Source organism: Somniosus microcephalus, chromosome 25 (assembly GCF_052327205.1).
Source record: "Somniosus microcephalus isolate GS21.2 chromosome 25, FLI_Smic_1.0, whole genome shotgun sequence".
Taxonomy (NCBI): Eukaryota; Metazoa; Chordata; class Chondrichthyes; order Squaliformes; family Somniosidae; genus Somniosus; species Somniosus microcephalus.
In genome coordinates, this window is record NC_141011.1 from 43876296 (window position 1) to 43893639 (window position 17344).

Genomic DNA, 17344 nt, shown 5'->3' on the forward strand with positions numbered 1-17344 from the left:
TACACAAAAGCCCATTTAACAGCAACTCTTCTCTTCTAAGTGCTGGCCTGGTCCCTGTGTAAAACTTCAATGTTTTTTGATTAACTTTACGCTATCGTTGATCTCCTGCGTTTAGTATTTCAAGGCACGAAATTAATTATTTACTACTACTGTACCGCAGGATCTGAATTAAGCATTCATGGATAGCCCCTCCCCAAACACATTAAAATGCAAATTATTCATACACATCCCCTCTTCCATTATTCATCGGCCAGTTTAGCTCATTAAATATATGAGTGTGCTGAGCCTCAGCTGTTAATGAGCAGCCACGTAGCAGCTCAGCCACAAGCTAAATCTCGGGGAAGCAACAACACACAAACCGCACGTGTGGGAAAGGTGCTATGTTCTGGCGAGGCCAGTACCACAACGAGCTGGTGAGGATGTAAAGTAAACGCTGCCGTGAAGTAGGGGGCCAGGGTTGCCAACTCCAATTGGACATATTCCCGGAGGTTCCATCACATAGACCTCCCTCCCGCCTCCACTAGCCCTGCATAATCAAACAGCCGCCTGGCCCATTTCTACAACTAATAGACACAAGTGTTGAAAGAATGAGAAAAAAAAACACATCATTTTTATAACGCCCCTAATGATTTTTCGCCCGTGATTGCTCACAGCAGTGCCCTAGAGATTAGTCTTGAATTCCTGGAGACTCCAGGCCAATCCTGGAGGGGTTGGCAACCCGGAATCTGCATCAGAAAGTGAGAGCTTAAAATGGCCGAAGAAGACAGCAGCTCAAAATGGAGGCCACTCGTAACCAGGCTGTTAAAACAGTGCACACACTCAACTCAAAATGCCATCCACACTGGTGGTTGACGTAAGAACCCTTTGCTGATTTCTAGAGTGTTTTCTGCGCTATGGACACAAGAGGGAGGAAGCGGAAATGCATCATGGGATGTGACAAGGAAAGTCGACAGGGGCCAGCGATTAGATGTTGGATTTTCAACCAGGCAGCCATTTTTTTTTTTAATGCATTCTCGAGATGTGGAAATTGCTGGCAAGGCTGGTATTTATTGCCCACTCCCAGTTGCACTTGAGAAAGTGGTGGGCCTTCTTCTTGAGCCACTGCAGTCCGTGTTCTTTGTAGCAATTTGATACAGCTGACTGACCTGCTCGGCCAGTTCCCAGGGCGGTTAAGAGTCAACTAGGTTGGTGTGGGACTGCTGTCACACAGAGGACGGCAGGTTTCCTTCCCTAAAGAGCATTAGTGAACCAGTTGGGGTTTAACTGGTACCAGCTTTTTATTTCCAGGTTTTTAAAACTGAATTCAAATTCTCAAACGACCATGATGGGATTCGAACTTCACCATCACGTTGGTCAATGGCCGATAACGAATCGGCAGACCGTTTTACATCTTTCCCGATTTTCATTTCCATTGAAGTCATCTCATACAATCCCCACACCATCAAAAGTTCCTACATGAGTAATTCAATTGAGTAAGGGGGTCACCTCCAGTCTAACCACCTGATACATAAGATCATATAAGAAATAGGAGCAGGAGTAGGCCATTTGGCCCTTCAAGCCTGCTCCGCCATTCAATAAGATCATGGCTGATCTTCTACCTCAACTCCACTTCCTGCACTATCCACATATCCCTTGATTCCCTTAATATTCAAAAATCTATCGATCTCTGTCTTGAATATACTAAACGACTGAGCCTCCACAGCCCTCTGGGGTAGAGAATTCCAAAGATTCACCACCCTCTGAGTGAAGAAATTGCTCCTCATCTCAGTCCTAAATGGTCGACCCCTTATTCTGAGACTGTGACCCCTGGTTCTAGACTCCCCAGCCATGGGAAACATCCTCTCTGCATCTACCCTGCCAAGTCCTGTAAGAATTTTGCAGGTTTCAATGAGATCACCTCTCATTCTTCTAAACTCTAGAGAATATAGGCCTAGTCTACTCAATCTCTCCTCATAGGACAATCCACCCCCCCTCCCAATCCCAGGAACCAGTCTGGTGAACTTTCGTTGCACTCCCTCTATGGCAAGTATATCCTTCCTTAGGTAAGGAGACTAAAACTGTACACAATACTCCAGGTGTGGTCTCACCAGGGCCCTATATAATTGCAGTAAGACGTCCTTACTCTTATACCCAAATCCTCTTGTAATGAAGGCCAACATATCATTTGCTTTCCTAATTGCTTGCTGTACCTGCATGTTAACGTTCAGTGATTCTTGTACAAGGACACCCAGGTCCCTCTGAACACCAACATTTCCCAATCTCTCACCATTTAAAAAATACTCTGGTTTCTATTTTTCCTACCAAAGTGGATAACTTCACATTTCTCCACATTATATTCCATTTGCCATGTTCTTGCCCACTCACGTAGCCTGCCCATATCCCCTTGAAACCTCTTTGCATCCTCCTCACACCTTACAATCCCACCTAGCTTTGTATCATCAGCAAATTCGGATATATAACATTTGGTCCCCTCATCCAAACCATTGATATAGATTGTGAATAGCTGAGGCCCAAGCACTGATCCTTGCGGTACCCCACTAGTTACAGCCTGCCAATCCGAAAATGACCCGAAATGAGTTCCCTCATTATTGTGGCTCATGTGAAAAATCTGCAGGAATTGGAACACTCGCTGCCCCAGGCCAATGGAAGAGAAAGAGGCGCTCACACTATGGTTGGCTTTTGATTAAGGGTTGGCCCCAGGCAACTTTGACCTCTTTTCAACACTGATTTATTGGATCAAGTCAACAGAAATACCGTCTGTATGAAACATTGTGCAGAACACTGCTTACAGAGTTATTTGACTGGTAGCTCACTTGGGACAAGATAATATAATGATCAGGTCAATCTGCCAGTGGAACAGAATAGAATTTGGCCACACACATTAGAGATTTCTTATCACCAAACAAAAATAAATGCTCGGTTGCTATGGAAACAGGTTGCACCCACAACACGGCTACAGTTAGTTGAAGCACAAAGCTAGTACTAAAATGGAGGTTGCTCCCCACAGTAAAGTTAAGTACCCATCTTTGGGGGGTATTTTGACAATTAGAATCAACTAAATTGGACAGGCCCTTTAGTCCATTTTGATCTCATCCTTTCGGGAACACACGCCCTCCCGTCTTCCCATTGCAGCTTTAACATCCACCTGCACACAGACTGCGACCACAGCTTAAGATCTTATCCAAACGATGACAGTCCCTCGGCACTACACCGGAGTGTTAGCCTCGATTCTGCACTCAAGCCCTCATTTGAGACTCAAACCCAGAGATGAACTGATACCCTATAAGGGGAGCTTATTATTCACAGACAGCTATTTGCAGTCACAGCAGATGTTCCTGCGCAATAAAAAAGAGAGCGAGATAGAAATTCTGATTCGGTACTTGTTAACCTGTGATTTTCTGCCCATTCACTTTAATGGGCTGGCAAGCAGAGAATTGGATTTTGAATTATATATGAAAAACAGCAAACAAATAATAAATTGGATACTGTTAGGTCTGTGTATGCATTCTACTCTTTTAATAATAACAGTACAAGTATTTGAGAGGGAATTAGATAAACACGTAAAGAAAAAAGTATTAAAGGTAATTAAAAAGGACGCGGCTGCTGCCAACGATATAAAATACGATATAAAATACCTTCACATGGTCCATCTCTGACTCTTCCCTTCCCTTCCTCGACTTCTCCGTCTCCATCTCTGGGGATAGGTTATCGACCAATATTCACTACAAGCCCACTGACTCCCACAGCTACCTGGACTACACTTCCTCCCACCCCGCCTCCTGTAAGGACTCTATTCCATTCTCCCAATTTCTCCGTCTCCGCCGTATCTGCTCCGACGATGCCACCTTCCACACCAGTGCTTCAGACATGTCTTCCTTTTTCCGCAACCGAGGATTCCCCTCTACTGTGGTTGACACTGCCCTCGACCGTGTCAGTTCTATCTCCCGCACTTCTGCCCTCACCCCTGCCCCTCCCTCCCGGAACCACGATAGGGTTCCCCTTGTCCTCACCTTTCACCCCACCAGCCTCCACATTCAATGGATCATCCTCCGGCATTTCCGCTACCTCCAAAGTGATCCCACCACCAAACGTATCTTCCCCTCCCCTCCCCTTTCAGCATTCCGTAGGGACTGCTCCCTACGAGACACCCTAGTCCACTCCTCTATCACCCCAAACAGCCCTTCCCCTTCGCCTGGCACCTTCCCATGCAAGCGGAGGAGATGTAACACCTGCCCCTATACCTCCCCCCTTCCCATTGTCCAGGGCCCCAAACACCCCTTCCAGGTGAAACAGCGATTTACTTGTACTTCTCGCAATCTAGTATACTGTATTCGCTGCTCACGATGGGGTCTCCTCTACAGTGGGGAGACCAAACGCAGATTGGGTGACCGCATTGCGGAACACCTCCGTTCAGTCCATAAGGGTGACCCCGAGCTTCCGGTCGCCTGTCATTTTAATTCACCGCTCCATTCCCACTCGGGCCTCACCGTCCTTGGCCTCTTGTATTGTTCCACGGAAGCTCAACGTAAACTCGAGGAACAGCACCTCATCTTCCGATTAGGCACTCTGCAGCCTTTCGGACTCAATATCGAGCTTAACAATTTCAGATCATAACCTCGGCCTAATTGTAATTTTTCCACTCCTTTTCCCCCCGCCCCCCCCCCCCTTTCCTTTTGTTTCTCTCTCACACCTGGCAGCTATCTCTTGCCCTGCCAGTACACTTCACACCTAATCTCAGCCTATTACCATCTCATCTAGCTTCGAATACCTTTTATTGTCTCTTTTACTGCTTTTGTTTCTTTTACTTCTTTTGTCCGATCGCAGCCCTGCCTTCGATCTATTTTCTTTTCTTTCCAGTTTTGAAGAAGGGTTCGACCCGAAACGTCAACTCAAATTTCTCTCCACGGATGTTGCCTGACCTGCTGAGTTTTTCCAGCATTTCCTGTTGTTATAACGATATAAAATAGTTGCACAGGCGCAGTTTCATTGTTTTTTGGTTGTTCTCGCCGGACTTCCCACAGATTGGTGAGAAAGGAGGGGAGGGGAGAGGGTGGGGAAAAGAGATCGCTGCTGCTCAACTGAGCCGCGTCACGGAAAGAACATTTTATCGGCTCATGAAAGTTAACGTTTATGCGCAGAACGCTTCTGCGTGGCTTCCGGTCCGTTGGCAGCAGTCACTCTGTAAAAACTGGAACTCGCTGGGTGCACCTTCACTGCACGGACTGCACCGATTCAAGAAGAAGGCCCACCAGCGCCTTCTCAAGGGCAACTAGGGATGGGCAGTAAATGCAGGCCTTGTCAGCCCCAGAATGAGTTAAAAACAAGAGCAGATTTAATGTAGATTGGTCTGTGTGGAGCCAGCATTAAAAGGCACACAATGGGTCAAAAGTCTTCCTTCTATGCTGAAATTTCTATGATTATAATACTTCCATTTATACAGCGCCCCATCACATAGAAATATCTCAAAGTGTTTTACCCACAGTGAATTACTCTTTGAAGTGCAGCGACTTTTCTTATGTAAGTGAAGCTGAGGTGTAAACGCTAGGGCAGGTTTCCCAGATCTTGCTCCTGTTCCTGGATGGAACATTGGGCTTGCAATCCTCTCTACCCAATTTTCCTCACTGCACTGTGCCCTGCCGATCCAATACACCCAGACGCAGGAACAGGAAAATCTCTCGCTCCATATCTATACTCTTTCCAAGTGCTGGTGACCCCCCCATGATTCTGATTTTGTCCCTATTCTATCTGAATGACCATTGAAAGTTGGTCTCCTGGTCACCAGTCCCAACTGTACCACAAAAAATTGAAACTGGCAGCACTGTCATTTTGAAAGTTGACTGCACTTAGGATATGTTCGGAAGAGTTTTGGTGTTTAAGGACAAGAGTCTTAGAACTACTTGGCACTCAATTCTGGGATGGCAGGAATGACGTATGAGGAGAGATTGGGTCGATTGGGCTTATATTCGCTAGAGTTTAGAAGAATGAGAGGGGATCTCATTGAAACTTATAAAATTCTAACAGGACTAGACAGACTAGATGCAGGAAGGATGTTCCCGATGGCGGGGGAGTCCAGAACCAGGGGTCACAATCTAAGGATAAGGGGTAAGCCATTTAGGACTGAGATGAGGAATTTCCAGAGAGTGGTGAACTTGTGGAATTCTTTACCACAGAGGGCAGTTGAGGCCAATTCATTAAATATATTCAAGAAGGAGTTAGATATATTTCTTAAGGCTAAGGGATATGGGGAGAAAGCAGGGACAGGGTACTGAATTTGAATGATCAGCCACGATCTCATTAAATGGCGGAGCAGGCTTGAGGGGCCGAATGGCCTACTCCTGCTCCTATCTTCTATGTTTCTATGTTAATTCATCGCTCAGATCACATGACACATATAGGTAGAAGGAGCTACATAGAGACACACAGGCCAGGAATCTCCTTGGAGCTGTTCCCGCTACACCGCTCTAACTCCAGCGGAATTTCGACAGAGAGTGATTGGGCTTTCGGGGGAAGTCAGGACGTGTGCGGAGCGGCTGAAGCCGGGAGAAAGCCCCTTGGCCAAAGTCTCTGAAATCAGAGCCGTATCGCTCTTCCCACCTGCCCCCGCACCCCCCCCCAACTCCCTTACCTGTAATTGACAGGCCACCGCACCATCCACATGCGGTGATAGGACAAGGAAGTCACCGAGAAGCAGGTCACCAGGGTCAGCGTGTAGAAAGTGGAGACAAACACTTTGCACAACCCCTCGTTCCATTCGTAGTCCGAATGCTGCCTCCTGAGCTGGATGACTGAGTACATGGTAATGGGGATGCCCACGTTAAGGATGTGCGTCCCGGCCAGCGTGCAGATGAGGAACTCCAGCGGCTTCCATTTCTTCTGCTTGGCGCTGATGCTCAGGATCCCCCAGGTGTTGGCCAGCAGAGACACCCCCGAACAAATCAGCCAAGCCAAGGCATTGCTGTACAAGTTCTGCTCGTCCGTGTTCTCACTCATGGCAGATCGTGGAGCTCCCATTGCATGGGACCTGTAGCATGAGCCTCCTCATCCCACACATAGGAATGCTGCACAGACACGATATGTCATCACTACCTGTGCGTTAAAAAAAAGAGTATTAAAAATGACACAGACATTGAATTGAGGAACAGGCTCGAGGGGCTGAATGGCCTACTCCTGTTCTTATGAGCTCCCTCAAAGGCTTAGTGAGTAAAAGGCACTGCCCAATGTCGCACTAAGGTGTACAAACCTGACGGCACCAGAATTGATCCCCAGTCTGTGCCGATTTAGCTAATTGCAGTGGGAGCACTATACTTGGCCTCGTTACCCCTGGAGTACAGAGAGGACTATCAGCCACTCCCGATTGCTATCCAGTGAACCCCCCCCCCATTCTTACACCTGTGTGTGTGCGTGTGTGCACATTGAGTAAAGACAGGATCAGGCTCAACTGTGATGCTCTCCATGGCCAAATAGCCTGCCGATATTTGCTGTCTACACTCAAGCCTGAAGAATGGCCACTTGGGAATGATGGGGGAGGAGGTGTTGTCTGACTCTGTGGAACCATATTCAAATAAGACAAACAGAACTGGTGTCACAGTGCCTTATCAGAGCTCAGAAATGTCTTCACGAGCTTATGACAATGAATTACTGTGAAGATTTTTGTTGTTATGTAAACAAACTCACAGCTATTTTGTGCACAGCAAGATTTCACAATCAGATGAATTAATCTATCTCTGGTTGGTGTTGAATGGGTGAGGAATTCTGGTGAGACACTGAGAGAAGTGAACTGCCTGCTCTCCTTCAAGTAGTGACATCAGGCCCCTGACAATCCCCGGCCCTTCCTGCCCTAGCTTTAGGGGGACTCCACCAGAAGGACTAGGATAGACTGGGTCTCGGGCCAAGTCTTGGATAGACTGGGTCCCGGGCCAGGTCTTGGATAGACTGGGTCCTGGGCCAGGTCTTGGATAGACTGGGTCCTGGGCCAAGTCTTGGATAGACTGGGTCCCGGGCCAGGTCATGGATAGACTGGGTCCCGGGCCAGGTTTTGGATAGACTGGGTCCCGGGCCAGGTCTTGGATAGACTGGGTCCCGGCACAGGTCTTGGATAGACTGGGTCCCGGCACAGGTCTTGGATAGACTGGGTCCCGGGCCAGGTCATGGATAGACTGGGTCCCGGCACAGGTCTTGGAAAGACTGGGTCCCGGGCCAGGTCATGGATAGACTAGGTCCCGGGCCAGGTCTTGGATAGACTGGGTCCTGGCCTATCTTTGCACTTTTTGGATTGGCCCGTTAGGGGCAGAGACTTTGACACTCGTTCACCCTAACCCGACACCCGCCCGCCCCAACCCGACTCCGCCCGCCCCAACCCGACACCCGTCCGCCCCAACCCGACACCCGCCCGCCCCAACCCGACTCTCGCCCGCCCCAACCCGACACCCATCCGCCCCAACCCGACACCCACCCTCCCCAACCCGACTCTCGCCCTCCCCAACCCGACTCTCGCCCGCCCCAACCCGACTCTTGCCCGCCCCAACTCGACTCTCGCCCGCCCCAACCCGACTCTCACCCGCCCCAACCCGACTCCGCCCGCCCCAGCCCGACTCTCGCCCGCCCCAACCCGACACCCGCCCGCCCCAACCCGACACCCGCCCGCCCCAACCCGAGTCTCGCCCACCCCAACCCAACTCTCGCCCGCCCCAACCCGAGTCTCGCCCACCCCAACCTGACTCTCGCCCGCCCCAACCCGAGTCTCGCCCACCCCAACCTGACTCTCGCCGGCCCAACCCGAGTCTCGCCCACCCCAACCCGACTCTCGCCCGCCCCAACCCGAGTCTCGCCCACCCCAACCCGACACCCACCCCAACCCGACACCCGCCCACCCCAACCCGACACCCGCCCCAACCCGACAGTTGCCCACCCTAACCCGACACTTGCCCACCCCAATCAGACAGTTCTCGTCCAGACTTTCCACATTCTTCAGTGCCATATGCCTCTTGCTAAAGTAACATATCGTGCCACACCCCTCCCACCATCCCCGCTCTCCCCCCAACCCCAGAAAGTCCACCAAGGTCAGCAACGGTGGTTCTTGGTGGGCACACCTCGGAATTGCACAGAGATAACCTCCCACCCCCCACCCCCCATCCCACCCACTCCAGATTCTTGGGGGCCGAACATCCATCAGAAATACTGAAACAGGTTGACTGGAATTTGGTTTAACATCTCAGTCTAGACTGACTGCTCAAGTCCCGCAATGGATCCTGAAGCCCTTCTCTCCTGAGTCAATGTCTGCTGGAGAGGAAGGGGAAGAAAACTGAAAAGCAAACGATATAAAACAGATCAGCACAGCTCCTACCTGCTTCCGAGAGAAAAGGTTTTCATCCTCTTCAAGTGCCCGAACTAGAAAGAAGAAAATCGAAAATTCTCCGTGTAAATCATTTCAGTAAGAGAAACTCAAATATCAGACTCCTGCTGCAGGAAACTCAATTCAGCAGCTGACCGAAGGCAGAGCTGCCAGCCAATTCTTAAAATAAAACCGTAGCTGAAGAAAGAAGATATACAGCGTTAATAACTGGATCCTAGACTCATGTTACTTCAACATCACGGTCTCAGTGCAGAGATTAGACTGTCAATTTTACATGTACATACCCCTTCTAGACAAAGACATTGCATTGGGAAATGGCTGGGAATGCTGTCTAAAACAGAGGATGGGCTGTTCAATCTCCAAGAACAGTTTGTGGAAAAGATAAAACATTAATGCAGGATGGTCCCTGCAGAGAGCGTTTCCATGGTCACGTATGCGTTAGGGGTGATGCAAAAACAAAGGATTAGAATCCAGTCTGAACTTCCTGTTCCTACAAGTGCCTCAATTCCTATCTTTGCCTCAATTTTTGTTGCTTTTCTCACCCTCACAGTCCTGACCGTTGCCTTTCGTGCAGTAGAACGTAAGGATATTTAGCAAAAGGCCAGTAGGCCCAACAAGCTGATCCATTAATCAGAGATCAGCCCATCCAACCCTCTCCTCACCTTATCCCTCAATCCATTCTCTCTTTAGGAAAGAAAAAAACACTTCCATTTATATCGCGCCTTTCACAACCACGGGATGTTCCAAAGTGATTTACAACCAATGCAGTACTTTTTGAAGTGTAGTCACTGTTGTAATGTATGAAATGCAGCAATTTGCGCACAGCAAGGTCCCACAAACAGCAATGTGATAATGACCAGATAATCTGTTTTGGTGATGTTGGTTGAGGGATAAACATTGGCTGGGGAGAACCCAGCTGCTCGTCCTTGAAATAGTGCCTTGGGATCTTTTACGTCCACCTGAGAGGGCAGAAAGGAGCTTTCCTTGGCCTTGTTCGACCTGAAGCCACAATACATACCAGGGCAGCTTCAGGGCAACACAATACATACCAGGGCAGGGTCAGGGCAAATATTCACACTGCAACTGGTCTCACCAAGCGAGGGGGGGTGGGTGCGGGAGGCAGATTGCCCACAGCAATAGAAGACACAGTGCAGTTAACGTGTGCCGAGTTTCTCACCTCCTCCCAGCGTAGATCATGCAGCTATTGTGAGAAGCCTTTCGCCACATGGCTGGCTAAGATTAACCTGCTTGGTTAGCAGGGATACTTAGAGTCATACAGCACAGAAGGAGGCCATTCATGCCTGTGCCGGCTCTTTGAAAGAGCCCTCCAATTAGCCCGAGTCCCCTGCTCTTTCTCCTTCCACACATGCAGTATAGCAAAAAACATCATCTGCCTACAAGGTGCAAAAGACGTTAAATACTGAAAGGTTCAAAATGATTTTTAAAAACTTGCATTATGGTGCCTTTCACAACATCCCAAAGCTCTTTATGGCCAATGAAGTACTTTTGAAGTGTAGTCACTGTTGTAATGTAGGAAACGCGGCAGTTAATTGTGCACACAGCAAGCTCCCACAGACAGTAATGTGATAATGACCAGAACATCTGTTTTAGTGACGCTAATTGAGGGATAAATATTGGCCAGGACACCGGGGATAACTCCCCTGCTCTTCTTTGAAATAGTGCTGTGGGATCTTTTACATCCACCTGAGAGAGCAGACGGGGCCTCGGTTTACCGTCTCATCCAAAAAACAGCACCTCCGACAATGCAGCACTCCCTCAGCACTGCACTGGAGTGTCAGCCTAGAATATGTGCTCAAGTCTCTGGAGTGGGACTATGAACCCACAACCTTCTGACTCAGAGGCGAGTGTGCTACCCACTGAGCCACAGCTGACATGATGAATTTAGCAACATTTCTCAGTCTCCAACACAGTGGTACTTATAATATGTTCCAGGGACCACCACCTGTTCACCTGCAGCCCCTTAGCAGGCTTGATGCAGCTTTTCACTTTGGGCCCCCCATTCAGCTAGGGTTGCCAACTCTCCAGATTGTCCTGGAGTCTCCCGCAATTAAAGATTAATCTTGCATACTGCTGCGAGCAACCCGGGAGAAAAATCAAAGGGCCATTAAAGACTTTTCTTCGAACAGTTCTGTTTATTAGTTATACGTTATTGGAGCTAGGAAAACAGGGCTGTTTGACCGTCAAGAATCATCCAATCAGGTGACGAAGAGTCTGTTCACTTTCCAATTGGCCGTCGCTCGGATGGACATGCCGGGCGACCAATGGCAGGAGCCTGGGGGGGGGGGGGGGGGCAGGCCAGTTGGAAGTCATGTGATGAAACCTTCTTGAATACATCCAATCAGAGTTGGTGACCTTACACATGGGGTAGCCTGGCTATGAGGCATTGACTGAGCTGGAATTCCCTCCCCCTTTTCTGCTCACTAGCAAAAGAATATTATACAGAGACAGAAGTATCCCAGCAAGTGACAAGTGGTCTCTTGAAATACTCCTATTCAGTAGACTTATTGGCCCTATAATTGTATTTTTTCCTGTGGGGAAGTTCCTGCCTTCACCAGTATGACTGAAAGCAGTAGCTCACTGTGTAGGGAAGTCACAAGGTTCTGCCATTCAGTGATGCAGTGTGCTGCAGTAATCCTAAGAGTGGCCCTCAAGCAAAGCATTGGTTGGGATTATGGACTTCAATGAACTGTTAGTGAATCACCCATTAACTCCATCAGTTAAGCCCGAGGTCAGTCCAACTTTTCATGTCGTAGATCATGACCCATAATGGTGAGATTCACCCAGCAAGTACAAAAATAAAGAACAAGACCGTAATAACTTAATAGAACAAAGTACCTTGGATTAATTATAACAACTTATTTGTAGTAATATATCGTTAATAAGAAACCAATGAAACGGAGCACAGTACCATCCAGTGTCAAATAGGTCATTAAAGAGCAATTACCTTAGATAGACAATTACTTAATACAAATGGATTGATGTTCAAATACTAAGGCAGAAGACTAGAAATATAACTCACGGTTTACGGGTTGAAAGGGTTCATCTTACACGTTAGTTGTTATGTTGGGGCGTACTGTAGCTCACTCTGGGGAGCACACACACCTGCTCCTGGCCCGGCCCCTACTCTGCTTATTCTGGAGCCTGCAGTGGCATCTGCCTCTCTCTGGTTCCTAGTCTCTCACTCCCTTCTCCATTCTCTCCCAGTCCTGGTTTCGTGGCTGCCCGCCCCAGTGATGAATAGCGACATTTCTGTCTTTATATATATATATATATTGTCCTGGCCAATATTTGTCTCTCAACCAACATCACTAAAACAGATTATCTGGTCATTATCGCACTGTTGTTTGTGGGAGCTTGCTGTGCGCAAATTGGCTGCCGGGTTTCCTACATTACAACAGTGACTACACTTCAAAAGTACTTCAATGGCTGTAAAGCGCTTTGGGATGTCCTGAGGTTGTGAAATGAGCTATATAAATGCAAGTCTTTCGATATTATTATTATTATTTTATATATATAAATAATCCTTCAGTTCGTAACGCTGTAATGGTGATGTTTGCTATTCTTACTCCCTCCACAGGATGGCGGTACAACCTCTAAAAAAATCAATATTCCAAGGAGGCCTGCATTCTCTCTCGCCCTGTTACAACAAGTGAAGGTACCTTTGCCATCATCGAGCCTGCAGCAGGTCAGAGGGTCAGAACTTACACCCACCACTTTGGCTGCTGAGGACCCTGCCCCATGGGGTCATTTAAATAATTGGTGGTGGCTGCTCAACCCACAGAAGCAGGGGATCTCAGAGCTGCTGTATACTTGGGTAGAACAAATTAAGGCCAGTGACACGGTGAGTTGCGAGTCCATGTGCTTGCTTTATTAGGCCAGAGCGAACTGAGCATGCTCATACCAAACCATGCGATAATACATTACACTGCTTTCCCCCTTAAAATAAATTTCCCTCTCAAATACAACAAAATTATGGTCCCACCTTTCCCAGCATTACATGTGCCACATAACAAAAACTCCGGGCTTTTTTTCTTTTAAATGAACTACAAATCCTTCCTGATCACCTTACAGAAGGTTTTGGTGTTGAACCAATTTTCGGGCTGTTTTGTTTTGGTTCCGAACTCAAAGATGATCCTGTTTCTATCTCAGACTTGTTTGAACCTGGTACTTCAGTTATTGAAGTCTGAACAGAGTCAAACTCATGTAAGTGTTCATGATCAAGTGGTTCAAGATCACTGTCCAATCCAGGCCAGTAAACAAAGCTTGCAATTGATTTCATACTGACGCTCCCTGGATGTTCAGTATGAAGTTCGGCCAGAATTCTAGCTCTCAAAGAAGTAGGTACCACCACTCTGTTTCCCCACTTGATCCAACCTTGCTCGCAGGACAATTCAGTACGACGGTTATGGAATGCTTTCAATTCTGTGTCCAGACACTGATCAGTCCATCCATTCAAGGTGTTTTCATACACTCTTGTCAGTACTGAGTCCTTTTGAGTCTCATCTGCAATCTCAGTTGCATTCACGGGAAAGTCTTTGTCAACTGCACCTAGCGTGAAAATCGCACCTTCACTCCTAACACACGAGTCTTCATGTGGCAACCTGGACAAGGCATCTGCGATTGCGTTCTGCTTTGAAGTGCGATATTCAATCGTGTAGTCTTATTGTAACAACAACACAGCCCAACATTGCATTCTTGATGCGGCCATTGCAGGGATGGCAGATTTGGGCCCCAACATTGCTAGGAGCGGTTTGTGATCAGTTATCAGGGTAAACTTTCTGCCGATCAGGAACTGTTGGAATTTCTTGATTCCAAACACTATGGCGAGTGCTTCCTTTTCAATTTGCGCGTAGTTTCTGTTACTCTTTGTGAGGGTTCGCAATGCGACGCGATTGGTTTCTCTTGGCTGTCATCCATTACGTGGCTTATGACAGCTCCCACACCATAGCTGGCAGCATCACACGCAAACTTAAGCTCACGCTCTGTGTCGTAGTGCATCGCTAGAGAGACTTCTCTTATAAGTGTCGCAAGCTTCTTGTTGCGTTTTCGTCTACTTCCACTGGACATCCTTCTTGAGGAGCTCGTGCATGGTCGCTAACTCAGGTAAGAAACGTGCGTAGTACTGGACCATTCCAAGGAAAGATTTTAACTCAGACATGTTCTGTGGCCTTGGAGCATTGATGACAGCATCAACCTTTTCCTTCACTGATTGCAAGCCATTTGCATCAACTTTCAGACCAAGGTACACAATCTTGAGCTGCACAAAAGCACATATGCTCCTTTTCAATTTGACATTGTGGGCATTCAACCTTTGAAGCACTAAATCTAATACTTCTAGATTTTCTTCCTCATTGCTTGTTGCGATCAACACATCGTCTTGATTGCATAAGCAATTTGGAACTCCTTGCAAAATCTTATCCATCATAGCCTAGATTTTGGGGAAGGACTTTACACCATACGGCAGTTTGGTGTATGAGTACAGTCCCTTGTGTGTGTTAATAGTGAGATACTGCTGACCCTCTTTGTCAACATTCAGCTGAGCATAAGCATGTGACAAGTCAAGCTTGGAGAAAACCTTTGACCCAGAGAGTGCTGCATACAAATCTTGCGATGTAGGTAACGGGTACTGCTCATCGTCAACTGCTTGGTTGATAGTAACTTTGTATTCACCGCACAAGCGGACAGTTCTGTCTGTTTTGGGCACTACCACAATCGGGGAAGCCCATTCACTTTTGTCAGTTTTTACTAGCACTCCGTGCTCTCTGATCTTCGCTAGCTCTTCCGCCACCTGACTTTTCAATGCATAGGGGATTGGCCTTGCCATATAATAGACAGGCTTCACATGGGACTTGATGCGGATATCCGCGTCATACCCTGTGATGCCCTCATAACTGTCTGTGAACATGCTTTCGTACTTGTTCAGCATTGTGTCGAGTCGCTTCTTTGAAGCATCTACACTGAAGATGTTTATCCAGTCTAGTTTTAACTTTCACAACCAGTCTTTGCCCATGAGGGTTGGCCTGTTGTTGTAGCTCGCTACAATAATAGGCAGCTTTACTGACTGGCCAATTGTGTTGAACTCTACATTCCATTTGTCCACAGGTCTCTAGGATTTCCCCAGAGTAGGTTTTAACTCTACGGTACTCTTTGTAAGTGGTATTTGATTAAACTTACTCTCATATGTGTCCTTACTCATGATAGAGCAGTCCGCTGCTGTGTTGATACACAGATCAATATATTGATCGTTGATCAAAAATTTTGAACGGAAGTCTTTCTCACGACTGCTAGCATTGCCACTAGTGGCATAGATACTGTAGATGCCTAGTTATTCAACATAGTTGTTCACTTCAATATTGTGAACTCCTCCCGTTAGTTGTCGCTGCTTTGCATTGCCACTAGAATGGTTCTTACTTCCTGCTTTCGATCTCGCTCTCACCGACATGATTTTGACTTGTTCTCACAGCTTTAGGTTCAGCGGTGGCTTTGTGACTGTGGACCTCAGCTGCACTAGTCACTTGAGTTGGACGGAGCTCCCTGGCATTCTTAGACGCCATCTCCATAGACAGGGCAATTTTGCATGCTACGTCAAACATTAGGTTCGGTGTGTTCAGTAACTTGGACTGTGCGCGATCATCCACCAGTCCACACACAAACTTATCTCGCAATGCACAATCCAAAAATATGCCGAAGTTACAATGCAAAGACAGGTTATTAAGAGCTACAATGTACTCACTGATGGTTTCATTGTGTTTTTGGTTTCTGGTACGAAATTTATAGCTCGCTGCTATTTCTAATGGCTTTGGGTCAAAATGGTCCTCGAGTTTCTCGACAATGTCTTCAAACGATGCATCCTTCGCGTTCCCTGGCACGAGTAGGTTTGTCAACATTCTGTAGACATCTGGCCCGATCTCCGTTAGAAAAATTTCTTTTTTCAGTTCATGAATTACGTTATTTTGAGCTTGAACATTCTCATCTGCACCTTCGGTCTCAATAATGTTATTGGCCCTAAAAACATCTCCATCCGCTCAATGTAAGAACTGAATGGTTCACGAGCTTGATCATACATGCCGAGGCTTCCGATGAATCCTGTAGACATGGCCATGATTGTCCCGATCCCATCGAACAGTGACTCAGCACGCTACCTGTGTACCTGTGAGAATCATACTGTGTATACAGACACGCAAAGGTGACGCACAGACAATCCTGTATGAGCATTAACAGTAAAACATCGCAAAAATTCAGTTTAGGTGTCACAAATGCACCTTAATCTTGTCCACTCGAAGATTGAACATTGCATCCTTCCATGATCCCTAAAAATGGCTTTGGAATCCCATCCTTGTTGCCAAAATGTAATATATGTGGGTAGAACAAATGAAGGACAGGGACACAATGAGTTGCTAGTTCATGTGCTTGCTTTATTAGGCCAGAGCGAACTGAGCATGCTCATACCAAACCATGTGCTAATACATCACAAGAGTGGCTTAAAATACAAAAAGCTCTGGAAATCAGCCTATTTCATCGTGACAGCCTGTAATCCTCTGGAGTTTTGCAGGCCAGGGTGGTACCCTGGGCCCCATTTCCACCGCTCCTTTGTCCTGGACACTGGTATCTTGCCAGTGTCCAGACTACTCGGGGCAAAGGAGGCGGGAGCCATGGGAAATCCAGAAGTTAATGCCATCTCACCGACGCTGCTCCATCACGTCAGGCCTTCAATGTGGTGGGCAGAACTAGTGCCCGCTCCCACCGCTGCCCCCCAACAGCTAGTCCCTGTGCATCAGCTCCTCAGCCGGAGACCCAGTGAGGGTGAAATTTGTCTTGGTTGGCAGTGCAAATGTCATCGTAAAAGAAGATCAGGTGGTGTGTCCTACCTCTGTCTGTTCTCTCCTCCCCCTTTTTTTGCTGGCATTCCGCCCCAGATCCCGAGGAAATTTGCCACCAACTTTACTTTGGCGGTTGGAACAGCTCGGTTCA

At 47.5% G+C, this 17344-nt stretch overlaps 1 protein-coding gene across 2 annotated transcripts in view; it reads right to left on the reverse strand.

Moving 5' to 3' along the window:
* Positions 1 to 17344, reverse strand: part of gpr153 (G protein-coupled receptor 153) — a 74404-nt gene that overhangs the window by 31655 nt on the left and 25405 nt on the right. For both annotated transcript variants that reach the window (XM_085967288.1, XM_085967289.1), the window contains exons 2-3: positions 9344 to 9387; positions 6626 to 7086 (exon numbers count right to left, since the gene is read on the reverse strand). In XM_085967288.1, coding sequence (XP_085823414.1) covers positions 6626 to 7011 — 386 coding nt within the window. In that variant the 5' untranslated portion in view covers positions 7012 to 7086; positions 9344 to 9387. The remainder of the gene's footprint in view (positions 1 to 6625; positions 7087 to 9343; positions 9388 to 17344) is intronic.